The sequence below is a fragment of the Tinamus guttatus genome, unplaced genomic scaffold (assembly GCF_059628265.1).
Source record: "Tinamus guttatus ecotype Peru unplaced genomic scaffold, ASM5962826v1 Tinamus_guttatus_pri_ptg000143l, whole genome shotgun sequence".
Classification (NCBI taxonomy): Eukaryota; Metazoa; Chordata; class Aves; order Tinamiformes; family Tinamidae; genus Tinamus; species Tinamus guttatus.
Genome location: NW_028288677.1, coordinates 1,013,836 through 1,041,273, shown reverse-complemented (window position 1 = coordinate 1,041,273; position 27,438 = coordinate 1,013,836). Strand labels below are relative to the sequence as shown.

General features: G+C 63.2%; 2 protein-coding genes across 2 annotated transcripts; one reads left to right on the top strand and one right to left on the bottom strand.

Moving 5' to 3' along the window:
* Positions 1 to 2,397: 2,397 nt before the first annotated feature.
* ROBO3 (roundabout guidance receptor 3) lies at positions 2,398 to 15,274 on the bottom strand. The gene is made up of 19 exons (XM_088522054.1): positions 15,127 to 15,274; positions 11,492 to 11,827; positions 11,259 to 11,416; positions 11,067 to 11,187; positions 10,852 to 10,990; positions 9,258 to 9,385; positions 9,056 to 9,180; positions 8,821 to 8,983; positions 7,545 to 7,827; positions 7,190 to 7,475; positions 6,058 to 6,268; positions 5,875 to 5,987; positions 5,621 to 5,792; positions 4,219 to 4,416; positions 4,091 to 4,133; positions 3,725 to 3,985; positions 3,518 to 3,652; positions 2,859 to 2,983; positions 2,398 to 2,624 (listed from the first exon to the last, which is right to left on the bottom strand). Exons 1-19 carry the CDS (start codon positions 15,272 to 15,274, stop codon positions 2,398 to 2,400), a joined length of 3,372 nt encoding a protein of 1,123 aa, XP_088378180.1.
* A 4,946-nt stretch (positions 15,275 to 20,220) lies between these two features.
* Positions 20,221 to 27,352, top strand: MSANTD2 (Myb/SANT DNA binding domain containing 2). The gene is made up of 4 exons (XM_088522017.1): positions 20,221 to 20,697; positions 23,648 to 23,906; positions 25,870 to 25,930; positions 26,483 to 27,352. Exons 1-4 carry the CDS (start codon positions 20,221 to 20,223, stop codon positions 27,282 to 27,284), a joined length of 1,599 nt encoding a protein of 532 aa, XP_088378143.1. The 3' UTR covers positions 27,285 to 27,352.
* Positions 27,353 to 27,438: the final 86 nt, after the last annotated feature.

The window sequence follows — 27,438 nt, the reverse complement described above, 5'->3', positions numbered from 1 at the left end:
CATGGGACCCACAGAGGACACCTGGGACCCCCACTTGTGGTCATGGAGCCCACAGGGAGCTCCTTGGACCCCCTCCAGGTGACACAGGACCCCTCGTGGTGACGTGGGACCCGCAGAGGGCACCTGGGACCCCCGCTTGTGGTCGTGGAGCCCACAGGGAGCTCCTTGGAGCCCCACCAGGTGACACAGGAGCCCTCGTGGTGATGTGGGACCCGCAGAGGGCACCTGGGACCCCTACCAGGTGCCACGGGAGCCCTCACGGTGCCACGCACCCCACAGAGAGCACCTGGGACAGCCACCCCATGCCATGGAACCCCCAGAGGTCACCTGGGCCCCCCACCCGTGGCACTGGGACCTGCTCCGGGGTGATCCGGGAGCCCGGCCGGGCCAGCGCTGAGGAGCCCCAGGTCCCCTCCGCAGGGAAGGACGTGGGGCCTGTCCCGGCCCTCCTCGCACCCCCAGGAGCCACCGCCTGGGATGGCAGCACCGGGGGGCCACCCCGTGGCCGGTGAGCGCCCCCTTATCCCGCTTCCCTGCGGCCCTCCGGAGCGCGGGAAGCAGCAGACGGATGTTCCCACCGTGTCCCCGCAGGTCCCCGGCGCCCAGCACCGGCGGGGACAGCGTCCTGACGCCGGAGCGGGCGGCCGAGTGCCTGGAAGCGGCGCCCACCTACGGCTACATCCGCGGGCCGGTGGCCTCGGAGCTGGGCGACGCCGAGGACGAGGAGGAGGAGGACGAGGAGGAGGAAGAGCGGACGGTGGCGGGCTCGCTGCTCAACGCCTGGGGCTCGGCCTCGGAGGCCACCTCGGCCAGCGGCCGCTGCAGCCCGGCCAGCTCCTCGGACGGCTCCTTCCTCGCCGACGCCGACTTCGCCCGCGCGCTGGCCCTGGCCGCCGACGGCCTCTGCTTCGGCCTCGACGACGAGGAGGAGGAGGGTGGCCCGAGGCTCTACGCGGGGCCGGGCTTCCTGGGCAAGACGGAGGCAATTTGGAGCGGGGGGATTGCACGGGATGAGAGCGGGGGGCCTCTTTTTGCAGCAGGGCTCTCGCCCGCCCGTGGCCTCCCCTTCCTCGAGGACCCTCTGTGGCCCGGCCGGGGCTGGATGGCGCCCGTGGAGGCTGCGGAGGCCCCGAGGCTGAAGGCGGAGGAGGACGAGGCAGCCACGAGCCCCATGGGGCCCTTCCTGTGTCCATGGCCTGGTGAGAAGTGGCCCTGTGGTGCCCCGACGCCGAGGCGATGGGCACCCAGAGCAGTTGGGCTCATCCCGAATTCCCTTCCCGGGAAACACCCTTTTCCCCTTCCAGGATCCCGCGGGATGGTGGCGGGCAGCCCCTTGGCCGAGCCGGCGCGCGGGATCCCACGCAGCACCAGGAGGGAGAGGAGCAGAGGGCCTCCGGCGCGGAGGCTGTAGGGCCAGCGGCTCCGCTCGGATGTCGTCTCCCGCTTCAAAGCCGGCACCGTTTTCCAGCAATAAAAAAGCCCCCCGCAATAAAAGAGCCGCTTGGTGCTGCTTGAAATTTGCGGTTTACTGGGTGTTCTGCAAAGGGCATCGGCCATGAGGAAGCAGAAAGCGAAGGAGCCTCCTCGAGCCTCTGCGGCCTCATCGCTCCCAAGCGTCCGCGTCCTTCCCGAGCTTCCGAGGCCCTCCTGAGCATCCGTGGCCTTCCCGAGCATCCTCATGGCTCCGGAGCATCCTCCTCGCCCTCGAGCTTCGGCGTCCTTTGTGAGCATCTGTGGCCTTCCCGAGCCTCCTCATCCTTCCTGAGCCTCCTCATCCTTCCTGAGCCTCCTCATCCTTCCTGAGCATCCTCATTCCTCCTGAGCATTCTCATCCCTCCGGAGCCTCCTCATCCCTCCTGAGCTTCCTCATCCCTCCGGAGCAGCCTCTTTGCTCCAGACCAACCTCATCCCTCCCAAGGATCCTCATCTTTCCCAAGGATCCTCATTCTACCCAAGGTCCTCATCACTCCATCCTTATCCTCCCAGAGTATCCTCATCCCTCCCAAGGATCCTCATCACTCTAGACCATCCTCATCCCTCCTCTTCCTTTCTGAGTATCCTTATCTCTCCTGAGTGTCCTCCCTTCAGTCTGCTCCAGAGCATCCTCACTACTCCTCATCTTTCCCAAGGATCCTCATCCATCCTGAGCATCTTCATCCCTCCTGAGCATCCTCATCCCTCCTGAGCATCCTCCTCCCTCCTGAGCATCCTCATCCTTCCTGAGCCTCCTTATTGCTGCAGACCCTCCTCATCAATCCAGCCCATCCTCATGGCTCCGGACCCTCTTCCCAGCTCCAGAGCAACCACCTCCCTCCCTTGCCCACCCTACTACCCCGCTATCACCTCCCAAAAAAACTATTTACAAGCAACCAAGCTCTTGGCAGGGCCGGCCCCGAGTTACACATCGTCCCCGCGCGGCCCCAAACCCACGGTGACTCGTGCCACGGCCTTAGGCTCGTCCCCAGCAATGGGGAAAGGGAAGAGAGGGGAGAGCGGCGGCGTGGAACCCACCCCGCGCCCCGTCACCTCGCCCGGCGTCCGGCTGCGCCCGGAGCCGTGGCCTCGGGAGCCCGTGGAGCCGCGGGAGGAGGCGACGAAGGCGGCTTTGCCGGCGGCACCGGCTTCTGCGAGGAAGAGGAGGGATGGAGGCGCGGGGCGGACGCGCCGCGGCGGGGACGGGCGGGGAACGCCGCGGGTACCGTCGGGATCCGGCGCCGCGCGGCGCTCCGGCTCCTCGGCCAGCGGCGGCGGCAGCGGTGGCGGCGGCGGCAGCTCCGCGGCGGCGCCGCGGGGGCGCCGGGAGCCTTCGGCCTCGCCGGGCCGCGCGCCTCCTCCTCCTCCACGGCCCGCTCGGCTGCCTCGGGCCTTGGGCGCCCTCCGGGGCGCTCCGGAGCGGCCGGGCGAGCGGCGCGCGAGCGGTGCCGGCGTCGCGTCCTCGGCGCCGGGGCTGGGCGCTCGCGGCAGGGTGCCCATGGGGGGCCGCCTGGAGAAGGGGGAGAACCGGGTGGAGAGGAGGGCACAGCTGGATCCCCAGGGCACAGCTGGATCACCAGGGCACAGCTGGATGGGATGCCGGGCGCGAGGGGGATCGGAGCGAGATGGAATAAGGGGCTTTAGGGGCGCATCTGGGTCACGGCTGCACAGCTGGACCGCGATAGGGGATGGGAAGCACATCTGGATCAAGGCTGCGCGGGGGGCGGGACGGAACGGCGAGCCCAAGGGGGCACATCTGCATCACGGCAGCACAGCTGGATCGGGACAGCGCTGCCCGGGCACCACGGCACAGCTGGACCACAGCGAGGGGCAAAACAGCTGTTCTGATCACAACGGCACAGCTGGATCAGGGCTGCACATCTGGATCGCAGAGGCCGTTGCCACCACCGGGTTTGGTTTTTGGGGCTTGGTTTTAGCGGCACATCTGGATGCCGAGGGCACGGCCACCCCGCACGGGCACAGCGGGACGGCCAGGCCGCGTCCCCATCGCCACCCGCCCCGCTGCGGCGCCCGTCCCTCGTACCGGGGCGTCCGCCGGGCGTCCAGGTCGCGCAGCCGGGGGACGTGGTCGGCAGCGGCGGCCGCGCGGGAGCCGGCGGGCGACGGGGCGAGCGAGCGGCCCTCGGGCAACGGCGGCCACCACTCGTCCGGCCCCGAGCTACGGGGCAACGGGTGCGGGTGGACGCGGCCCCAAGCGCCGCCACCGCCGTCCCCACGCCACCCTGCTCACCTCGCAGCCAGCTCTTCCTCCTCATCCTCCTCATCCTCATAGTGGCTCAGCTCGCCGGACGGCGGCGGCGGAGGCAGCAGCTCGGGCCACGGCAGCGGCACCGTCGGCGCCGCTTGGCCCGCGCCGGAGCCGAGGGAGCCGGCGGGCGCCGTGACGTCCCCTCCGGCACCCGCTTTGCCCGGACGGAGCCAGCCCAAGGCTCCCGCCGGCTCCCACGGAGCGTCCGGCCACGTGTCGGCCAGCCAGGGGTAGGCGCCAGGCCTGCCAGGGGATGGTGGCGGGAATAGCACGGATGGATACGGACGGATGGAAAAGGATGGATGCAGATGGATTTGGGTGGATTCAGGCAGCAGCGGGATGCGGTACCTGGGAATGCGGCAGCTGGAGCCTCCAGAACATGGAAAAGTGGCTGTGGGGACACATGGAGGGGGGTGAGGGCAGCACAGGGGATGTCCCACCCTGTTCCCCCTTTTTTTCCCTGGCTTTTTCCCTACCGGAGAAGCTTCTTGGCTCTTTCTTCCTGCGCCGGCGCAGGTAGACGCAGGCGCCCGAGCCGGCGAGCAGGAGCCAGGCGGCCCCGGCGAGGCCGGCCAGGAAGGCCGGGCGCGTGGCCACCGCCGCCAGCCGCTCCGCCAGGCCGGCACCGCGGCCCGGTCCCACCGGCGACACCGCGTCCCGCTCGGCCGCCGGGGCTGCAAGGGAGCGGGCGGGCGGCTGGCGGGATACGCAGCCGGTGCGGGATGCACAACCGGCACGGGGTGCACAACCGGTGTGGGATGCACAACCGGCATGGGATTCACAGCCGGTGTGGGATGCACAGCCGGCACGGGATGCACAACCGGCGCGGGATGCACAACCGGCGAGGGATGCAGAGCTGATACGGGATGCACAACCAGCACGGGGTGCACAGCCGGCATGGGATGCACAGCCAACGCGGGATGCACAGCTGGCACGGGATGCACAACCGGTGTGGGATGCACAGCCGGCACGGGGTGCACAGCTGGCACGGGATGCACAGTCGGTGTGGGATGCACAGCCGGCACGGGGTGCACAGCCGGCATGGGATGTGCAATCAGCGTGGGATGCACAACCGGCATGGGATGCACAGCCAGCATGGGATGCACAACCGCTGCAGGATGCACAACCGCACGGGATGCACAGCTGATGCGGGATGCACAACTGGCACGGGATGCACAGCCGGCATGGGATGCACAGCCAACGCGGGATGCACAGCCGGCACGGGGTGCACAACCGGTGTGGGATGCACAGCCAGCACGGGGTGCACAACCGGTGCGGCATGCACAAATGGTGTGGGATGCAGAGCTGATGCGGGATGCACAACCGACATGGGGTGCACAACCGGCACGGGATGCACAGCCGGCATGGGGTGCACAACCGGCACGGGGTGCACAACCGGTGCAGGATGCACAACCGGCACTGGGTGCACAACCGGCATGGGATGCACAGCCGGCGCGGGATGCACAGCCAGTGTGGGATGAGCAATCGGCGTGGGGTGCACAACCGGCTTGGGATGCACAACCGGCTTGGGATGGACAACCGGTGTGGCATGCACAACCGGCGCGGGATGTACAGCCGGCACGGGATGCACAGCCGGCAAGAGATGCACAACCGGCACGGGATGCACAGCTGATGCGGGATGCACAACCGGCACAGGATGCACAGCCGGCACGGGATGCACAGCTGGCACGGGATGCACAACCCACACAGGATGCACAACCCACACGGGATGCACAGCCAGCACGGGATGCACAGCCGGCGCGGGATGCACAACCGGCATGGGATTCACAGCCGGCGTGGGATGTGCAACCGGCGCAGGATTCACAACCCGCACGGGATGCACAGCCGCCGCAGAGGCACCGCGACGCAGCCGCTCACCGAGGCGCACGGGGACGGGCGGGCTGCGGACGCCGACGCCGGCGCCGGTGGCGGCGGCCACCTGTACCCGGTAGGACACGCCGGGCACCAGCCCGCGCAGCACGGCCGCCTGTGCCGTGCCCTCCACGCTGGTGTTGAGGTCGAAGCGGCTCTCGTTGCCCAGGCACCAGATCTGCGGCGTGACAACACGGGTGACAACGCGGGTGACAACGCGGGTGACGACACGGGTGACGCCGCGCGCACCGCGGGCTCACCCAGTACTCGCGGATGACGCCGTTGCGCTCGCCCGGCGGCGGCGGCTCCCAGGAGATGGCGACGCCGTCGGGATGCGGGGCGGCGCGCACGGCCCGCGGGGGCCCCCCGGGCGCTGCGGGGACGCCGCGGGGCTGAGCGCCGGCGCAGGGCCGTCCCCGTCCCCAGCGTCCCCGCGCACCCACCTGCCTCGGGCGTGCGGACGGCGCGCGCGGCGCTGGCGGCGCCCTCGGGCACCGGGAGCACCTGCAGCTCGTAGTCCTGCGCGGGCTGCAGGCCGGCGAGCAGGGCGCCGCGCTGGGCGCCGCCGGGCACCTCGCGCGCGTCCCACGCGGCCTGGCCGCGCCGCCGGTACAGCACCCGGTAGCCCCGCAGCAGCGCCGCCGGGCCGGACACCTGCGCGACGGGGGCGCCCGGGGGCCTCGTTGCCGTCCCCATCGCATCCCCGTTCCATCCTGCTCCCATCTCCATCGCATCCCATCACAAGCTCCGTCTCCATCCCCATCCCCTTTCTATCCCCATCCCAACCTCCTCACATCACAATCCCCATCCCCATCCCACCCCCATCACTATTCCATCACAATCTCCATCCCCATTCCCTTCCCATCCTCTCCCTATCCCAACCTCATTCCCATCCCATCACAATCCCCATCCCCATTCCACTCACATCCCCATCCCATCCTCCTCCCGTCTCCATCCAAACTCATCTCCATCTCATCCCAAGCCATCACAATCCCCATCCCCATCCTATCCCCATCCCAACCTCATCCCCATCCCACCACAATCTCCATTGCACTCACATCCCCATCCCATCCTCCTCCCATCTCCATCCCATTTCTATCCCCACTTCATCCCCATCCCATCACAGTCTCCATCCCTATTCCATCTCCATCCTATCCCCATCCCCAGCTCATCCCTATCCCATCACAATCCCCATCCTTATCTCCTTCCCCATCCTATGCCCATCCCAACCTCATCCCCATCCAATCACGATCTCCATCCCCATCCTATGCCATTCCACCCCCATCCCCATCCTATCCTCATCCCAACCTCATCCCCATCCCATCACGATCTCCATCCCCATCCTACGCCATTCCACCCCCATCCCCATCCCCATCCTCATTCCACCCTCATCCCCATCCTATCCTCATCCCAACCTCATCCCCACCCCATCACGACTTCCATCCCCATCCTCATTCCATCCCCATCCCCATCCTATCCTCATCCCAACCTCATCCCCACCCCATCACAACTTCCATCCCCATCCTCATTCCACCCCCATCCCATCCCTCTCTCCATGCCCATCCTCATCCTCACGGTCCAAGCCAGGCGCACAGCCCCGGGCGGCAGCACCACGGGCTCCTCCAGGTGCACGGCCGGCGGCTCCGGCGGCGGCTCCGCGGTGCCCTCGTCATCCTCATCTTCCTCGGCCGCGCGGCGGGTGCACACGGGCTCGGAGGCCCCGCTGGCCTCGCTGAGGCCGAAGGCGTTGGCGGCGCGCACCAGGAACAGGTAGACGGTGGCGGGCCGCAGGCCGCCCACCGTGTGCTCCGGCGCGCGGACGTCGGTGGCCACCGTGCGCCACGCGCCGCCGGACGCCTGGCTGGGGACGAGGGGGTCAGCGGGCGCCGGGGACGTGTCCCCCCTGTCCCCCTCCTCCGGGGGGTGTTACCTGAAGGCCTCCACGATGTAGGAGGTGACGGGGCCGGCGCCGTCCCGGCGGCCGCTGTCCCACGCCAGCGTGACGGAGCTGGCGGTGACGGCGGTGACGCGGGGGGCCGAGGGTGGCGCCGGCGGGGACATGGGCGCCGGGGAGGCCGCGGCGGCGCCGGGGGACGTCGGGGACGTCCCCTCGCAGCCGGGCTGGCTGGGCGCCGGGCACGGGGACCGCGCCGTGGGCACCGGTGGCAGCGTCTGGGTGCCCAAAGTTGGGGGCGGCGGGAGCTCCCCAGGGGCTGCGGGGACATGGGGGGAGCCACCGTCATGTGGGGAACCCAGGGGAGGAAGAGGAGGAGGAGGAAGGAAGGGGTCATTCCGTGGGGATGCTCTGAGTGAGGGGGCACTGATTTATCCCTTGTCACCCGGCCTTGTGGCAATGGGGAGGAAGAGGAGGAAGAGGAGGAGGGAGACGTCGTGAGGATGCTCTGAGTGAGGGGGCACTGATTTATCCTGCATCTCCCGGCCTAGCTGCAACAGGAAGGAAGAGGAGGAGGAGGGAGAGGAGAAGGAGGAGGAAGAGATCATCCCATGGGGATATTCCGAGTGAGGGGGCACTCAATTACCCTGCGCCATAACCCAGGGAGGAAGAGGAGGAGGAGGAAGGGCAAGAGATCATCCCATGGAGGATGCGGCACTGATTTCTCCCATGCCATAACCCAGGGAGGAAGAGGAGGAGGAGAAAGGGCAAAAGATCATCCCATGGGGGAAGCAGCACTGATTTATCCCATGCCATAACGCAGGGAGGAAGAGGAGGAGGAAGAGGAGGAGGAAGGGGTCACCTCATGGGGATGCTCTGAGTGAAGGGGCGCTGATTTATCCCATGCCATAACCCAGGAAGAGGAGGAGGAGGAAGGGGAAGGTGTCACCCCATGGGGATGCTCTGCGTGAAGGGGCACTGATTTGTCCCACACCACCTGGCCTTGTCACCATAGAGAGGAAGAGGAAGAGGAGGAGGAAGGGCAAGAGATCATCCCATGGGGATGCTCTGAGTGAAGGGGCGCTGATTTATCCCATGCCATAACCCAGGGAGAAAGAGGAGGAGGAGGAGGAAGGGGAAGGTGTCACCCCATGGGGATGCTCTGCGTGAAGGGGCACTGGTCTGTCCCACACAACCCGGCCTTGTCACCATAGAGAGGAAGAGGAGGAGGAGGAGGAAGGAAGTGGAGACAGCCCGCAATGCCTGGAGGAGGAAGAGGAGGAGGAAGGAAAGGCCCCGGCGCCCCCCGTACCGTCCTCCACCTGCAGCAGCGCCCTGGCCCGCGCGCTGCCGGCCACGCTGATGGCCTGGCACGTGTAGTAGCCCCCGTCGGCCGCCCGCACCTCCGCGATGCTCATCTCGCCGCTGGCGGCCACCGAGACGCGGCCCGGCGGCTGCCCCGGGAACACCAGCATCTGGGCGGGAGAAATTAGGGAAAACGGGAAAAAAAATAGGGAACGGGAGAGCAGGGAGAAGCTCCGTCCTACCTGGCTGCCTTCCTTCTGCCAAAACACGGCCGGCGGCGGCTTGCCCCGCGCCTCGCAGGGGAAGGTGGCCGTGCGGCCGCGGGCCACCGCTTGGTCGCGCGGCGGCGTCACCAGCTGCGGGGGGACTGCAAGGGGACACGCGCGGAGGTGACGGCGGCGGCCGGGCACGCGGCGGGGGCATCGGCGGGGACCCGGCACCCACCGTGCACGCGGAGCGCGGCGGAGGCCTCGGCGCGGCCGGCGCGGTTCTCGGCCACGCACGTGTAGGTGCCCTCGTCGGCCGGCGTCACGCGGGCGATGCGCAGCGCGTTGTCCGGGCGCTGCTGCCACCTGCGGGGACACGGCCGGGGCGGCGCGGGCGGCGGGACGGGGAGGGCAACGGGGCGATGGGGACAGTGGGGCAATCAGGGCGCTGGGGCAATAAGGGTGCAGGAGGGGACATGGGCGCTGGATGAGGCAAGGGTGCTGGGGGCAGTAAGGGTGTTGGATGCAGCATGGGTGCTAGATCCAACGAGGGTGCTGGGGGCAATGAGCACCCTTGGGTGCATCCCTTGCAATGGGATGGGATGGGATGCATCCCACGCAATGGGATGGGTTGCAATGGGATGCATCCCTTACAATGGGATGCCATGAGCATCTCTTGGGGGATGGCTGCAGCTTGGGTGCTGGATGCAATAAGGGTGCTGGGGGCAATGAGCACCCTTGGGTGCATCCCTTGCAATGGGATGGGATGCGATGGGATCCATCCCATGCAATGGGATGCCTTGCAATGGGATGCCATGAGCATCTCTTGGGGGATGGATGCAGCTTGGGTGCTGGACGCAATAAGGGTGCGATGGGGGCATTGAGCACCCTTGGGTGCATCCCTTGCAATGGGATGGGATGCAAGGGGATGCATCTCTTGCAACGGGATGCAAAGGGCATCCCTTGGGTGTTGGATGCAGCTTGGGTGCTGGACGCAATAAGGGTGCTGGGGGCATTGAGCACCCTTGGATGCATCCCTTGCAATGGGATGGGATGCAATAGGATGCATCCCTTGCAATGGGATGCAATGAGCATCCTTTGGGTGTTGGATACAACATGGGTGCTAGATGCAATGAGGGTGCTGGATGCAATGAGAACCTTGGATGCATCCCTTGCAATGGGATGGGATGCAAGGGGATGCATCCTTTGCAATGGGATGCAATGAGCATTCCTTGGGGGTTGGATGTGGCATGGGTGCTAGATGCAATGAGGGTACTGGGTGCAATGAGAACCCTTGGATGCATCCCTTGCAATGGGATGCATCTCTTGCAATGGGATGGGATGCAATGGGATGCATCCCATGCAACGGGATGGGATGCAATGGGATGCATCCCGTGAAATGGGATGCAATGAGCATCCCTTGGGGGTTGGATGCAGCATGGGTGCTAAATGAAATGAGGGCGCTAGGGGCAATGAGCAACCCTTGGATGCATCCCATGCAAAGGGATGGGATGCAATGGGATGCAATGGACATTCCTTGGGGGTTGGATGCGGCATGGGTGCCGGATGCAATAAGGGTGCTGGGGGCAATGAGAACCCTTGGGTGCATCCCTTGCAATGGGATGGGATGCAATAGGATGCATCCCATGCAATGGGATGGGATGCAATGGGATGCATCCCATGCAATGGGATGCAATGAGCATCCCTTGGGTGTTGGATGCAGCACGGTTGCTAGATGCAATGAGGCCGCTGGGTGCAACAAGGGTGCTGGGCGCATCCCGGGTGCCCAATCCCCCCCGGACGCCCCATCCCGCCGCGCGCCCGCCGCTCACCTCCCCGCGGGCAGCTCCCCGGCCTCCTTGCGCCAGCGCACGGCGGGCGCCGGCTCCCCACGGGCCTCGCACGCCAGCTCGGCCGTGCCCGCCGCCAGCACGGCCCGGCCCCGCGGCCGCTTGCTGAACACGGGCGGCTCTGCGGGATGTTCGCCGTGAGCGCACGGCGCCGTGGCCACCACCCGCCACCGCGGCCACCCACCGTCCCCGCGCACCCAGCACCAGCAGCTCGGCGGGCGCGCTCTCCCGCCGGCCCGCCGCGTTGGCCGCCACGCACACGTAGGCGCCGGCGTCGCTCGGCCGCGCGCTCGCCACCGTCAGCGTCCCGCCGCGGATCTGCGGGTGGAAGGAGCGCGTGAGCGGGCGCCGGGCGCCGCGGGGCCGCGCCGCGCCGTTCCCAGCCTTACGGTGAGGCGCGGGTCGCGGGCGTCGAGGCGGGCGCCGTCCTTGCTCCAGGTGACGCTGGGCTCGGGGCGGCCGCGGGGCGGCACGCAGCGCAGCACGGCCGCCTCGCCGGCGCGCACGGCCGCGCCGCCCGGCGCCTGCCGGAACTCGTCCCGCAGCACTGCCGGGGCGGGAGGATGAGCGCGGCGGGCGCGACGAAGGCCCCCGCGGCGCCCTCGGGGCGCTGCCGACTCACCGGCCACCTCCAGCGAGGCGTTGCGGCTGGTGGCCCGGCCCAGGCGGTTGGTGGCCACGCAGGCGTAGACACCCTCGTCGGCGCGGCGGCCGGGCAGCGCGCGGGCGATGAAGAGGGAGCCGCCGGGCAGCAGCGCGCGCGGGGCGCCGGGCGCCGCGCGCACCGGCTCGCCGTCGCGGTACCAGCGCACGCGGGGCGCCGGGCGGCCCTCGGCGCGGCACCGCAGCGTGGCCGCCTGGCCCCGGGCCACCAGCAGGTCGCTGGGGTGCTCCACGATGCGCGGCGCCCACCACGGGCCCTCGGCCTCGGCCTCCTCTTCCTCCTGCAGCCCCGAGCCTGGCGGGTGGCACCAAGGGGGGTTCGGGGCTTGGTGGGGGCAGTCGTGTCCCCAGGGCCGCTAGTGTCACAGTCCTCGGTGTCCCCAGGGGCATCTGTGCCACAGACCCCTTGTGTCCCCATGGCCACCCATGCCATGGTCCCTCTTGTCCCCACGGCCACCCATGCCACAGACCCCAGTGTCCCCATGGCCACCCATGCCATAAACTCCATGTGTCCCTATGGCCACCCATGCCATGGTCCCTCCTGTCCCCAGGGCCACCCATGACACAGACCCCATGTGTCCACATGGCCATCCACGTCATGGTCCCTCCTGTCCCCAGGGCCACCTATGCCACAGCCCCTGGTGTCCCCAGGGCCACCCATGCCATAGACCCCATGTGTCCCCATGGCCACCTGTCACAGCCCCTGGTGTCCCCAGTGACATCTGTGCCACAGTCCCCTTGTGTCCCCATGGCCACCCATGCCATAAACTCCATGTGTCCCCATGGCCACCCATGCCATGGTCCCTCCTGTCCCCCGGGCCACCCATGCCATAGCCCCTAGTGTTCCCAGGAACGTCTATGCCACAGACCCCAATGTCCCCATGGCCACCCATGCCATAAAATCCATGTGTCCCCAGGGCCACCCATGCCACAGCCCCTGGTGTCCCCAGCAACGTCTATGCCACAGACCCCAGTGTCCCCATGGCCACTCATGCCATAAACTCCATGTGTCCCCATGGCCACCTATGCCATGGTCCCTCCTGTCCCCAGGGCCACCCATGACACAGACCCCATGTGTCCCCATGGCCATCCACGTCATGGTCCCTCCTGTCCCCAGGGCCACCTATGCCACAGTCCCTGGTGTCCCCAGGGACATCTATGCCACAGACCCCTTGTGTCCACATGGCCACCCACATTATGGTCCCTCCTGTCCCCAGGGCCACCTATGCCACAGCCCCCGGTGTCCCCAAGGACATCTATGCCACAGACCCCATGTGTCCCCATGGCCACCCATGCCATGGTCCCTCCTGTCCCCAGGGCCACCCATGCCATAGACCCCATGTGTCCCCATGGCCATCCACGCCATGGTCCCTCCTGTCCCCACGGCCACCCATGCCACAGCCCCTGGTGTCCCCAGGAACGTTTATGCCACAGACCCCAGTGTCCCCATGGCCACCCATGCCATAAACTCCATGTGTCCCCACGGCCACCCATGCCATGGTCCCTCCTGTCCCCAGGGCCACCCATGACACAGACCCCATGTGTCCCCATGGCCATCCACGTCATGGTCCCTCCTGTCCCCAGGGCCACCTATGCCACAGTCCCTGGTGTCCCCAGGGACATCTATGCCACAGACCCCTTGTGTCCACATGGCCACCCACATTATGGTCCCTCCTGTCCCCAGGGTCACTTGTCACAGCCCCCGGTGTTCCCCAGGGACATCTATGCCACAGACCCCATGTGTCCCCATGGCCACCCATGCCATGGTCCCTCCTGTCCCCAGGGCCACCCATGCCATAGACCCCATGTGTCCCCTTGGCCACCCATGCCATTGTCCCTCCTGTCCCCAGGGCCGCTAGTGCACGGCCCCCTGGTGTCCCCAGGGCCACCCATGACACAGACCTCATGTGTCCCCTTGGCCACCCATGTCATGGTCCCTCCTGTCCCCAGGACACCTCTGTCACAGCCCTGGTGTCCCCAGGGCCACCTATGCTGCAGCCCCTGTGTGTTCCCAGAGGCACCGTGGTCCTTGTTCCCAGGGCTGCTTCTGTCACATGTCCCATCATGTCCCCAGGGCTACCTCTGCTACAGCCCATGGTGTCCCCAGGGCCACCCACGGCACCTTTCATCATGTCCCCAGTGTTATTCGGTGCCACCTACAGCACAGACCATCCTATACCCGGGGCCACCCACAGCCTGGTCCATAGTGTCCCCATGGCCACCTACAACCCTGTCCATTGTGTCCCCAGGGCCACCCACAGCACAGTCCATGGTGTCCCCAGGGCCACCTCTGTCACTGCCCATCATGTTCCATGCAGTTGCATTATCACAGCATGTGCGCAGCAAATGCACGCTCGTGCATGCAAACACAGGGGTGTGTGTGTGTGTAAATGCATATGCATGCATGCAAATGCTCGTGCATGCATGCAAATGCGTGCTTACGAGGGTGAATGCATGCAAATTTATGCTTGTGCACACACAGGCATGTGCATGCAAATGCACGCTTATAAGGGTGCATGCATGCTTGTGCATGCAAACATAGGCATGTGCATGCAAACGTACATGCATGCATGCAAATGCACGCTTGTGCACGCAAATGCACACTTGTGCACGCAAATGCACACTTGTGCATGTGAATGCATGCTTGTGCATGCAAATGCATGCTTATGCATGCAAATGCACACTTCTGTGTGTGAATGCATGCTTGTGCATGCAAATGCATGTTTGTGCATGCAAATGCACATGCATGCATGCAAATGCATGCTTGTGCGTGCAAGCAGAGGGGCTCTTTGGTGGGACAGCGGGATGCAGTTGCCATGGAGGCGCATCCCGGGGTACCCGCATCCCGCCGGCACAGGGATGCTGGCGGCAGGGGGGCGGGATGCAGCTGTGTCCCCATGTCCCCCGCCGGGGCCGCAGCTGGGACCGCCTCTAATTGGGACCAGCGGGTGCCCCCTCTGGCGACCGGGGGCGGGAATGGGGGGTGAGGGGGGGGGTTGGGGGTCTGCGACCCCCCCATTCCCAGTCTGAGCACCGAAATTCAGGGAGCTCCCGTGGCTGGAGCATCCCTGGATGTGGGGATGGATCCGGGTGGAAAAGGCGGGTCGGACCCGACCTGGGGATGGATCCGGGAGGGAAACCCGGGTCGGACCCGACCTGGGGATGGATCCGGGAGGGAAACCCGGGTCGGACTCGATGTCGAACTGGATCCAGGTGGGAAACCCAGGTCGGACTTGACCTGGGGATGGATCTGGGTGGGAAACCCAGGTGGGAGCCGACTTGGAACCAGATCCAAGTGGGAAACCCAGGTCGGACCCGACGTGGAGATGGGTCCGGGAGAGAAACTCGAGTCGGACCCGACGTGGAACTGGTTCCAGGTGGGAAATCCGGGTCGGACCCGACCTGGGGATGGATCCCAGGTGGGAAACCCTTATGGGACCAGACCCAGGTGGGAAACCCGGGTCAGACCCGACGTGGGGACGGATCCAGGTGGGAAACGCGGGTCAGACCCGACGTGGGGCTGGGACCCCGGGGGCGGGCTGGGAGTCGGGATCGGGATGGGGCAGGGGCTGGGGGTGCAGGAGGGTCCCGTACCGTGCGGCGCGCTCAGGTTGCGCACGTCGAGGGCGCCGAGGCTGCCGTTGAAGGCGCGCAGCAGCTCGGAGGAGTTGGAGCCTTCGGCCGCCAGCGACTCGGCGAAGAGGTTCATCTGCAGCAGCGTCTTCAGCAGGTAGCGCAGCATCGCGCGGCTTTCCCGCGGCTTTCCCGCGGTTTTCCCGCGGTTTTCCCGCGGCTTTCCCGCGGCTCCGGCGCTGCGCGGCTTTTGCGCGGCTTTTGCGCGGCTTTTGCGCGGCTTTTGCGCGGCTCCTGCGCCGCTTCGGACGCGGCGCTGCCCGCGGCGCCGCCCCCGGGGCGGGCGGCGAAGGGGGGCGGGGCCAACACGGAGGGGGGGAATTTTGGGAAGGGGGGGGTATTTTGGGAAGGGGGGGTAATTTGGGAAGGGGGGTAATTTGGGAAGGGGGGGGTAATTTGGGGTGTGGGGTTCTGGGGGGCACAGGATGGGAGGGGACAGCGGCACATCTGGATTCCCCCCCACGGTGGGGCACATCTGGATATGGGGTGTGCACATCTGGACGCGGGCAGCACCGGGGATATAGGGCTGGTTAAGGGGGGAACGTCTGAAGATGGGGCGCGCACATCTGGATGCAGACAGTGCTCGGGATACGGGGCCCGGCAAGGGGCACATCTGGATGCGGGGGGCGCATACCTGGATGCAGGCGGTGCTCGGGATATAGGGCTGGATAAGGGGCACATCTGGATGGGGGGGCGCACATCTGGATGCAGGCAGCACTGCGGATACAGGGCTGGTTAAGGTGCAGCACATCTGGATGTAGGACGGGCACATCTGGATGTGGGCAGCACTAGGGCTGCGGGGCTGATTAAGGAGGGCACATCTGGATTGGGACAAGCACATCTGGATGCGAGTGACGCTGGGCTGTAGGGCTGGTTGGGGGTCACATCTGGAATGGGTTGGGGATGCATCCAATGGGACACCTGGAGCAGGGACACCTGCACATCTGGATGGCACCCACCCTCTCCGTGCACATCTGGATGCCACGGGAGCACCCGATACCTGTGGACACCTGGAGCCCCCCACACACACATCTGGCCCTGCCAGGTGCACATCTGGATGCCGGACTCGCTCTGCCTGCGCTCACCTCGGGAGCCTCCCCCCGCGCACATCTGGATGCAGGCGCCGCACATCTGCTCCGGGCGGCGGGAGGCCTGAGGCCGGGTGAGGGGCTCCCGGGAAAAGCAGACAAAGGAGCTCCCCGTTTCCCTCCTCCTTCCCGCCCCCTCCCGGCCTCATCCCGGCAATTTGTCCCGCTCGCCGTGGGCAAACAGGGAGGGCGTCTTCGTTAAGGCCGTTTATTAGCGGCGCTTTAATTGCCCTGTCATTCGCCGCTGTTTGATCAGCGCTCCCTTAATCCGCCCCGATCCCGTTAGGATGAAGCGGGATTATCCAGCCTCGTTTCCGCTCCTCTAACGAAGCCGGGAATGGGGGGGCTTATTATTAAGGGGGGTCCCGGTGTCCCCTTAACTCATCCCAAATTGCGGGGTGGGAATTGGGAAGCGCCGCTTCTCGCATCCCCATTGGAAATTCCTTGGAAAAGAAGGGAAGGGGGGGTCTTTTCGTGGACGCAGGTGGGGACAGGGAGGCTGGCGGGAAGCCAATGTCCCCCCCTGCCCCCCGGGACCCCATCGACCGCCCCGGCTCAGCTGGCGCAAACGCCGGAGCTTTGAATATTTATACGGGATGGGCCCAGGCGTCCGGCGGCGCTCCCGCGTTCCGGAGGGAGGGGACGGGATCGGGAAAGGAGGGGGGCTGGGGACGGTCCTCGCCGCTGGGATTCCGCGGGAAAGGGATGCGGGGTGGTGGGAAAGGGGGATTTTGTAGACACACGGAGAATTTCTGGAAACGGGATGCTGGGGTTTTCTAGGAGTGGGATGCGGAGATTTACTCGGAGTGGGACACCAAAATTTCCTAGGATTGGGATACTGAGATTTGCTAGGTGTGAGATGCCAAGATTTCCTTGAAGCAGGATGCCAGGATTTTCTGGGAGTGGGACACACAGATTTTCTAGAAATGGGATGCTTGGATTTCCTAGGAGCAGGATACCAGGAGTTTTAGGAGCGGGCTGCCCATATTTCCTATGAGCGGAATGCCAGGATTTTCTAGGAGTGGGATGCCCAGATTTCCTAGAAATGGGACACCGAGATTTCCTAGGAGTGGGATGCCTGGATTTTTAAGAGTGGGATGCCCAGATTTCCTAGGAATGGGATGCCAGGATTTTTCCAAAAGCAGGATGCCAGGATGCTTCTGAAGTGGGACACTATTTATTTATTTATTTATTTATTTATTTATTTATTTATTTATTTATTTATTTATGGAAGACGGATTCCAGGATGTTTTAAAAGAGGGATGTCGGGATGTTTTGGAAGAGAGATACCATTTTTTTGTTTGTTTGTTCGTTTTTTTTTTTTTTTTTTTTTTTTTTTCCTAGGGGGATGTCGGGATCTCTGGGGGAAAAAAAAAAATAGGAATATCGGGATGCTTCAGAAGGGGCATGCGGAGATTTTCCGGAAGGGGGATGCCAAGAATATCCAGAAAGGGAGATGCTGGGATGTTTCCAGCAGCGAGAAGCCAGCCCGTTTCCAAGGCCGGATCCGAAGCCCCGGGCCAGTTTAACCCATTCCGCCTCCTCATTCCCACCCTCGGGAATACCCATGTGCGGCGGAGCTGCGGAGAGGGGGGGGTGTCTATTAACAACCCATTGGCCCCGTTTTAATAGACCGGGGGCATCCGGCTCATTTATCAGCCGGGCTCGGAGGCCGGAGGAGCCGTTCGGCACCTGGGTCCCGGCCCCGGAGGAAAAAGCGGGAAGCCGCCGGCGGAGCGATCCGGGAGCGTTAATCAAAGCGGGGCTTAATTGGGCGGAAAGCTCGTTTGCGCCCGCCGCTAACGGGGGAGCAGAGGGCAGGAAAAGCTGCTCCCGCTCCCTGATCCGTTGCGGATTGACCCATCTGGTTATCCGGGAAATAAAAGGCGGACAAAAGGCGGAGGTGGAGGGGATGGAGGGCCTTTGGTTGGGAAAAGAGGGATTTTGGGGGGGTAAAGTGTATTGGGGGTCTTGGAGGAGGGATTTTTGCAAGGAAATCCCTGGGAAATGTTGGGGCAAGGGGGTTAATTGGGATGGTGTGGCTGGGGTGGGTTTGGGAATTGGGGGTTGAGAGTGGGAATGGGGGTGAATATAGGGAGAGGGGAGTGAGGGGGGAGTGCGGGGGTCAAGCATGGGAATGGGGAGGTCAATGTGGGAATGAGGGGCGGGGATGGGAATAGGGGGCAAATGTGGGAATGGGGGAGGAGAGTGGGAATGGGGGGAGACTGGGAATGGGGGGCTATAGGTGGGAAGGGCAGGTCAAGAGAGGGAATGGGGGGAAATGTGGGAACGGGGGGAGAGTGGAAATAGGGGGGTAAACGCAAGAATGGGGGGTTATATGGAGAAATTGGGGAGAATATGGGAATGGGGGGGTCAAGAGCGGGAACAGGGGGAAACGTGGGAACGGAGGGATAAACATGGGAATGGGGGGTTATATGTGGGAATGGGGGCAAATGTGGGAATGGGGGGAGGCCGCCAGCGGGAATGGGGGTGTCGAGGGCGGGAACGGGGGGGGTTATGCGGGAAGGGGGCTGGAGCGCGGGAAGCAGCTGCCGTCCCCGTCCCCCCGGGATCCCGGGAAAGGCGGATGCGCAGGATCCGCCCCCCCAACCTCCTCCTTCATTAACCCCCCCCCCCCAAGGCCTCGTTAATCAAGGCCGGGCCCTAACGAGCTCCCTAATTGCTGCCGAGCGCACGCGGCTCCCCCCCCCGCTCCGGAACCCCCTTATAGGGGCCCGGGGTGCCTGGGTGCTCCGTGTCCCTATAGGGTCTATGGGGCCCTGGCCCTGAGGGGCTCTGTGGCCTTATGGTATCTATAGGGGCTCTGTAGCATCTATAGGGCCCCTATGGTGCTCTGTGTCCTATGGTACCCATAGGGTCCCTATGGGGCTCCATGCCCCTAGGGCATCTATAGAGCCGCTATGGTGCTTCATGCCCTTGTGGTGTCTTTAGGGTCCATACGGCATCTAGAAGATCCCTATGGTTCTACTGGGTCCCTATGGCATCTATAGGTCACCTATGGGTCTCCATGACCCTGTGGCATCTGGAGGGCCTCCATAGATTCCCTATGGCGCCACATGTCCCTATAGCATCTATAAGGTCCCTATGGCATCTATAGGGTCCCCATGGTATATATAGATTCCCTATGCAGCTCCATACCCCTATGTGTCTATAGGGTCCCTATGGTTCTAGTGGGTCCCTAAGGCGTATGTAGGATCCCAATTGGGCTCCATGTCCCTACAGCATCTATAGGGTCCCTATGGTTGTATTGGGTCCCTATGGTGTCTATAGGGTCCCAGTAGGGCTCCATGTCCCTACAGCATCTATAGGGTCCCTACGGAGTCTATAGGATCCCAATCGGACTCCATGTCCCTATAGCATCTATAGGGTCCCTATGGTTGTATTGGGTCCCTACGGTGTCTATAGGGTCCCAGTAGGGCTCCATGTCCCTACAGCGTCTATAGGGTCCCAATTGGGCCCCATGTCCCTACAGCATCTATAGGGTCCCTATGGTTGTATTGGGTCCCTATGGCGTCTATAGGGTCCCAGCGGGCCTCCATGTCCCTACAGCATCTATAGGGTCCCTACGGTTCTATTGGGTCCCTATGGTGTCTATAGGGTCCCACTGGGCCTCCATGTCCCTACAGGACCAAGGGGGTCCCGTGTCCCTGGACGCAGTCCCCGCCCCCATGGGATCCATAGGCCCTATCCCTATGGGCTCCGTGCCCCCCTGCACCCCCCCAGCCCCGGCCACGCCCACCCTCGAGCCACGCCCACCCGAGCGCCACACCCCCTCGCCCACCGCGGCCACGCCCCCCGAGCGCTGACCACGCCCACCCCCGCTCGGCCCCGCCCTCCCCGGCGAAGCCCCGCCCCTCCCCGCAGAAGGGCAGAAGGGAGGGGGCGGCGGCGGCGGGCGCCGCGCCGCGTCGCGTCACTTCCGCCCGCTCGGCCCGGCAGCTGCAATATGGCGGCGTCCTGCGGCTCCTCGCAGCTCGCGGCGGCCGCGGCGCCGCTCAAGGTGCCCAAGGCCGAGGTGCTGTCGCCGGGCTCGCCGGGCGCCCTCAGCGACGGCAACCGCAGCCCCTCGGAGCCCTCCACGCCCAGCGGCGCCTCCCCGCTCGGCCCGGGCCCGGCGGCGGCGGCGGCGGCGGCGGCGGGGGGCCGCGGCGGGGCCTCGCCCTCCGTGTCCTTCTCGCCGGGCGCCGCCGCGGCCGCGGCCGCCGCCTGCCGGGGCATGTCGTGGACGCCGGCCGAGACGAACGCGCTCATCGCCGTGTGGGGCAACGAGCGGCTCGTGGAGGCCCGTTACCAGCAGCTCGAGGGCGCCGGTACCGTGTTCGGCAGCAAGGCGCCCGGGCCCGCCATGTACGAGCGCGTGTCGCGCGCCCTCGCCGAGCTGGGCTACGAGCGCACGCCCTCGCAGTGCCGCGAGCGCATCAAGGTACCGGGGCAGCTCGCGGGGGCGCCCGGGCACCGGGCAGCGCCCCCCGGGCCTGGGCTTGGGGCTCCCGGGGCGCTCGTGGCGGGGCCGGGCACCGGGCAGGACCGGCTGGGGCTGGGCCTGGGGGTCCCAGGTGGCTCCTGGGGGTGCCTGGTGCCGGGCAGTGCCCCCCAGGCCTGGGCTTGGGGGTCCCGGGTCGCTCCCATGGGTGCCAGGCGCCTGGCAGGACCTCTCTGGGCCCGCGTTTAGGGTCCCAGGCTGCTCCCATGGGTGCCCGGTGCCAGGCAGGACGGTCTGGGACTGGACTTGGGGGTCCCGGGTTGCTCCCATGGGTGTCGGGACCCGGCAGGACCCCCTGAGCCTGCGTTTAGGGTCCCAGGTTGCTCCTGGGGGTGCCTGGTATTTGACAGCACCCCCTTAGGCCTGGACTTGGGGGTCCCAGGTTACTCATGGGGGTGCCTGGCACCAGGCAGGACCCTCTGGGGCTGGACTTGGGGGTCCCGGGTTGCTCCCATGGGTGTCGGGACCCGGCAGGACCCCCTGGGCCCGCGTTTAGGGTCCCAGATTGCTCCCATGGGTGCTGGGCACCGAGCAGGATCCTCTGGGCCCAGGTTTAGGGTCCCACGTTGCTCCTATGGGTGCTGGGTGCCACGTGGCAGCCTCTGGGCCTGGCTTTGGGGGTCCTGCATCCCCTGGGGCTGCTCCTGGGGGCGCCTGGCACCCTGCAGGACCCTCTGGACCTGGGCTTGGGGTCCCAGGTGGCTCCCATGGGTGCCAGCACCAGGCAGGACCCCCTGGGCCTGGCCTTGGGGCTCCTGCATCCCCTGGGCTCCATCATCTGGCTCCAGGGACACCCCCTGCTCCCCATCCGTCCCCTTGCCGAGCCCGGAGGCGCTTCCCGGGCCGCCGCGTTCCCAAGCGGAGCCGCGGCCGTAGCTTTGGGAAGAAGGCAAAATCCGGCCTCGCAGAGGTGGGGTTTTCCCTCGGCTTTCCCGCTTATCCCGCTTTTTGTTTTTGAAGGAGAGGGGGCGGCGAGCGCTGCGGAGGAGCCCCCGGATGGCACGGTGAGGGCTAGGGGCAGCGCGATCCGAGCGCTCCAAGCGCTCCCAGTTTTCTTTCCCCGGTTGGCAGCCGTGGAAACACCAATTAGTTAATTAAAAGCAGCGTCTCGCTACCATTTCTCGGGATAGCGTGGCTTAAATCCCTGCTTCTTCTGGGAATTTTCCATCCTTCGGGTTTCTCGCTGTGGAGAAACATCTCCCCCGATTTTGGCTGCTGTTGGGCTGTGAAATTTAGTGTTTTGCCAGGTGCTGAGCAGGTTTTTAGGGAGAAAAGCGGAGTTTTTAGGGCAGCTTGGAAGTGAAGTTTTGGATTCGAGTCGGAGGGGATCGTTTGAGCGATTCCCTTTTTCCCGGTGGTTCATGAGCCAGTGGCAGGGAGGTGATTTTCCCCCTTGGCATTTGGAAAGGGGGGGAAAAGAAGAGATTGATGCCACTAAAACAGAGGGAAAAGCCCCAAAATTGCCCCCATGAAATGCCAAAGAGCAGCAGCATTCCCGGGATCCGACGTGGAGATCCGGTGTTTCTGGATAGCAGGAACTTGGCCGCAGGGATTTGTTGGAGTGAGATGTGTTGGATTTGCTGGATTTTCCAAATAACAATCTCAAGCTAAGAGCTAAACTTCCACCAAACCTTGGGAATGAGCTGGAAAGGAAAAGCCGGCTCCGGAAAACCGCCGGAATGCGTCGCGTGCCACCGGTTCCGAAGCTCTCCCAACTATCCGGGTGGCTTCAGCCAAACTTTGGTTTCCTCCCATTGGACCGGAGTTGTTTTTTGGGGAAAAAAACTTGGTTTTTCTGGATGAAGCATCCAGAGCTTCGTGCTGTTGGATGAGGGTGAGAATCCGGATGCGTTTTGGGAAGCGGGATTCGTTTTCCGGTAGGAAAGGTGTTTCCCTTGGCATCCATGGAACAACTCGCACGGATCCCTCTGAGCCGGAGGCTTGGAAAAGAGAAACTGGAGCGGGAAAAGCCTTTCCAAAGCCAAACGCTCCCCTTTTTCCTCATCCATCGCCGGAAGAAGGGAAATAAAAGCGGGATCGCGCTAGGCAGTCGCCTCTTATATTGCCCCCTTGCACCTTTTGTTACTCCCTCTTAATTAAGTGCCGTTTTGGTGGATTTTCCCAGCAAAAAACAGGGCAGTTCAGAGCCTACAGGGAACAGCAAATCCCTAAACCACCCCGTAACCCGCGTTATTCCCATATATCTACTTTTTTCCACCCAAAACAGCGGGGTTTAACCGCCCCGCCGCTCAGCTGCTTTATTTTTTCCCCCTCCCCGGGTGTTTTTCCCCCCAAAACCGTCCGCTTCGGAGCAGGGGAGGGAAGCGGCGCGGGGAGGAGCCGCCCGCTGCGGGGCCTTATTGATTTGCCCTCTTTTAAATTTCAGCAGCTCCGCAAGAGCCAGAGTGAGTTAGTAAGGAAGGCAGAAATATGTAAGTAATCCCCGTTTCCCCTAGCCAAATAGCTTAGGTTTTATTTTTTGGCTTTCTCGCCGAGAGATAAGGACGAGTTGGACTGGCTCTGCTTTCGGGGCCCCTCTTTTTTCCTCCCCTCTCCGCTTTTCCTTGTTTTTTTTTCCCCCCCTGCTTTTCCTCTTCCGAGCTGCTTTCTCCTCCTTGGCAGTAGGTGCAGCGGTTTCTTGGCTGGTCGCTCATTTTGGGGATCTGTCGGGTGTTTTGTTTCCCCCCCTTACCCCCACCTCGTTTTTATTTCCCCGTTATTCCGTTTGATTTGGTTTTTGGAGACGAAACAACCGCGGGGGCTTTCGGAAGCGGGCGCTACCCCGCTTCCCATCGGCACGGGATTAAAAAAAGGGCCAAAAGAGGCCGGTTTGGGGTAGCCCCTGAGCGGGAATATCCTAAAATATCCCTTTTTTTTTCCCGTTTTCCAGACCCTGCGGCGGTGCTACAGCCGGGTGAAGGAGCACGGCGTGGGCAAGCGGAAAAGCAGCTACACGTTCGAGCAGCTCGAGCAGGTTTTTGGCCAGGGAGGTTGGGATTCTCAGCCCTGCCAGCCCGTCCTCATCAACAGCAGCGGCCTCTACCAGGAGCTCGAGTCCGACGGGAGCACCATGGAGGAGTATTCCCAAGAGGATTGGGGCAATCACAGCCAGGAGCTGCACTGCTACCAGACGGGAGAGCAGGAATTGGGTACGGAAGCGCCGCCGCGTCGGCTCGCGGGGGTCCCTGGTTCTCTCCGTGGTTCTCGGCCTGGTTTCGCCGGTTCTAAGGCAATGGGAGGCTGAATGAGGGATGGAAATGGGAAGAAAGAGGGAAAACCAAGAGTTCAGTCTGGATCCGACGTGCTTGGCTTGGGAAAAATGGATAGGAATGGGGAGAATATCCAGTGTGGTCCGGGTCCGACGTGCTTGGCTTGGGAGAAATGGAGAGGAATGGGGAGAATATCCAGGGTGGTCTGGGTCTGACACGCTTGGCTTGGGAGAAATGGATAGGAATGGGGAGAATATCCAGGGTGGTCCGGGTCCGACGTGCTTGGCTTGGGAGAAATGGGGAGGAATGGGGAGAATATCCAGTGTGGTCCGGATCCGACACGCTTGGCTTGGGAGAAATGGGGAGAATCCCCAATTGGGTCTGGATCTGACGTGCTTGGCTTGGGAGAAATGGGGAGAATCCCTGATTGGGTCTGGATCCGACGCCCTTGGCTTGGGAGAAATGGAGAGGAATGGGGAGAATCCCCGATCGGGTCCGGATCCGATGCGCTTGGATTGGGAGAAATGGGGAGAATCCCCGATCAGGTCCGGATCCGACGCACTTGGATTGGGAGAAATGGGGAGAATCCCCGATTGGGTCCAGATCTGACGAGCTTGGCTTGGGAGAAATGGAGAGAAATGGGGAGAATCCCTGTTTGGGTCTGGATCCGACATGCTTGGATTGGGAGATATGGAGAGAAATGGGGAGAATATCCAGTGTGGTCTGGATCTGACACGCTTAGCTTGGGAGAAATGGGGAAAATCCTCAGTTGGGTCTGGATGCGACGTGCTTGGATTGGGAGAAATGGGGAGAATCCCTGATTGGGTCCGGATGCGACGTGCTTGGATTGGGAGATATGGATAGAAATGGGGAGTAAGAGGGAAAACTCCGCAGTTCAGTTTGGATCCGATGTGCTTAGATTGGGAGAAACGGGGAGAATTCCCAGTTGAGTCCAAACCCAATGTGCTTGGGTTGGGAGAAATGGATAAAAGTGGGGAAAATCCCCCATTGGGTCTGGATCTGACCTGCTTGGCTTGGGAGAAGTGGGTAGAATTGGGGAAAATTCCCCAGTTGAGTCTGGATCCGGCATGCTTGGATGCTGAATAACGGATAGAAATGGGGAGAAAGGCGGAATATTGCCCAGTTTGGTCCCCCTCCAACATGCTTGGGAGTTTTTCCCTTTTCTCCCTATTTTTATCCAGCGTTCAGCATCAAAGCACGTTAAATATGGACCAAACTGGGGAATTTTCCACCTTTTTCCTGATTTCTGTATAAGTACGTTAGATCCCAACTGAAAGGGGGAGTTTTCCCCCTTTCTCCCTATTTCTGTCTGGTGTTTGGTCAGGATCCAGTATCCATGGATGCTGAACACCAGGTGGAAATAGGTGGAAAGGGGGGAAAAAATCCCCAGTTCCATCCGGATTTAAGGTACTTGGATGCTGAATAACGGATCGAAACAGGGAAAAAGGTGGAAAATATCCCTGTTTGGTCTAGATCCAACATAGATGGGAGTTCTTCCCTTTTTTGCCCTTTTGTATCCAGTGTTCAGCATCCAAGTGGATTAGATCTGGACTGTACTAAGGATTTTTCCAACCTTCCCCCTATTCCTATCCAAGTGCATTGGATTCGGATCAAACTGGGGAATTTTCTCCCTTGCTCCCCACTTCTATCCAGTATTCAGCATCCAAATGTGTTCAGTCTGGACCGAACTAGGGAGTTTTCTCCCTTTCTCCCTATTTCTATCCATTATTCCGCATCCAAGCGGCCTGGATCCAGCCCAGACTGGGAAGTTTTCCCCCTTTCTCCCCGTTTCTATCCGGTGTTCGGCATCCAAGCGGGTTGGATCCGGGCTTTTTTCCCATCGTTTAGCGCACAACGACGTGTCCCGTGTTTTCCCTTCCAGACGAGATGCCCACCACGAAGCGGACGCTGAAGATAAAACAGGAATCTTCGGAAGACTCCCAGTAAGTCCTTCGGGAATGTTCTCCTCCCTTTCTCCCCCCCACATTTCCCTAGGGATGTTGTATGGGAGAGGAGGAGACACGATGCTCCGGATTATAGTTCAAATGGCAAAAAAATTCCCGGTGCTAAAACCCTCTGCTTGATTTTTGGGGACTTTTCCCTTCGGCTTCGCGTCATCCCGAGCGCAGCCGCATCCCGTAACCTGCCCTTGGGCTGGATGAGCTCCTGGCTCCGGCTTTTCCGGAGGTTTTTCCACCCCGTCAGCTGCCTCGTTGCTTTGCTCTCTTTCGGGTGGCACCTCTGTCCCTTGCACAAGTTTGGGGAGAGACATTTGCTATTGGATGCCTGCAGCACGGAATTTTATATATTTTATTAAAACTAAAATTCCTGGAATTTATGGGATTGTGCTGCCTATTTGGCTTCTCCCTCCTGGGAGGTTTTTAGCCTAAAGCGGGTGCAAAAAAAAATGCAAAAAAAAGGGGTGCAAAAAAAGGGTGTTTTTCCGCTTGGGAGTTACCCCGGCTCATCCTCCTCTCCGTTGCAATTCCCGCCAGGAAGCGGGACGTGATGCAGAACATCGTGCAGATCCTGGAGTCGGTGCAGCTCAAGTGGGAGCTCTTCCAGAGCTGGACGGACTTCTCCCGGCTCCACCTTTCCAACAAACTGGCCATTTTCGGCATCGGCTACAACACGCGCTGGAAGGAGGACATCCGCTACCACTACGCCGAGATCAGCTCCCAGGTGCCGCTGGGCAAACGGCTCCGGGAATATTTCAACTCGGAGAAGCCGGAGGGCCGGGTGATCATGACGCGGGTGCAGAAAATGAACTGGAAAAACGTTTACTACAAATTCCTGGAGATCACCATCAGCGAGGCGCGCTGCCTGGAGCTGCACATGGAGATCGACTGGATCCCCATCGCCCACTCCAAACCCACCGGCGGCAACGTGGTGCAGTACTTGTTGCCCGGCGGCATTCCCAAAAGTCCCGGCTTGTACGCCATCGGCTACGAAGAGTGTCCGCCCAAAGCGCCCTCTCCGGAAGCGCCCGCCGACGGCGACGCGGCGCGGCCGCCCGCGGAATCGCCCCGGATCGTCTACTGTTACTTGGGAATCGCCGAGGTCCGGACGCTGCAGCAGTGCCTCTTCCTGCACTTCCAAGCCAACGGGAAGAGCTTGGGCAAGGAATGGGGCGGCATCAACGGCTTCTTGTCGCAGAACTGCCTCGTGGAGCCCGGCGTCTCGCCCAAATCCGTCTACATCAAATTTGTGGAAGTGGAGAGGGATTTTCTCTCGGCCGGCTCTTTGGTCGAGTGCCTGGAAAAAGCCATCGGCTACCCCTTAAAATTCAACAACTGACTGGCTTCCCGCCGGGAGCGCAGGGCCTTTTCCGGATGTTTTCCAGGACACTTTTTGGCGGGGAAAAATAAGCAGCCCCGCTCGGCTATCGCCTCCGAGCAACGGGATGCTCCGAGCCGGCATCCCGGCGCTTTTCCGTACCGGCTCCTCGGTA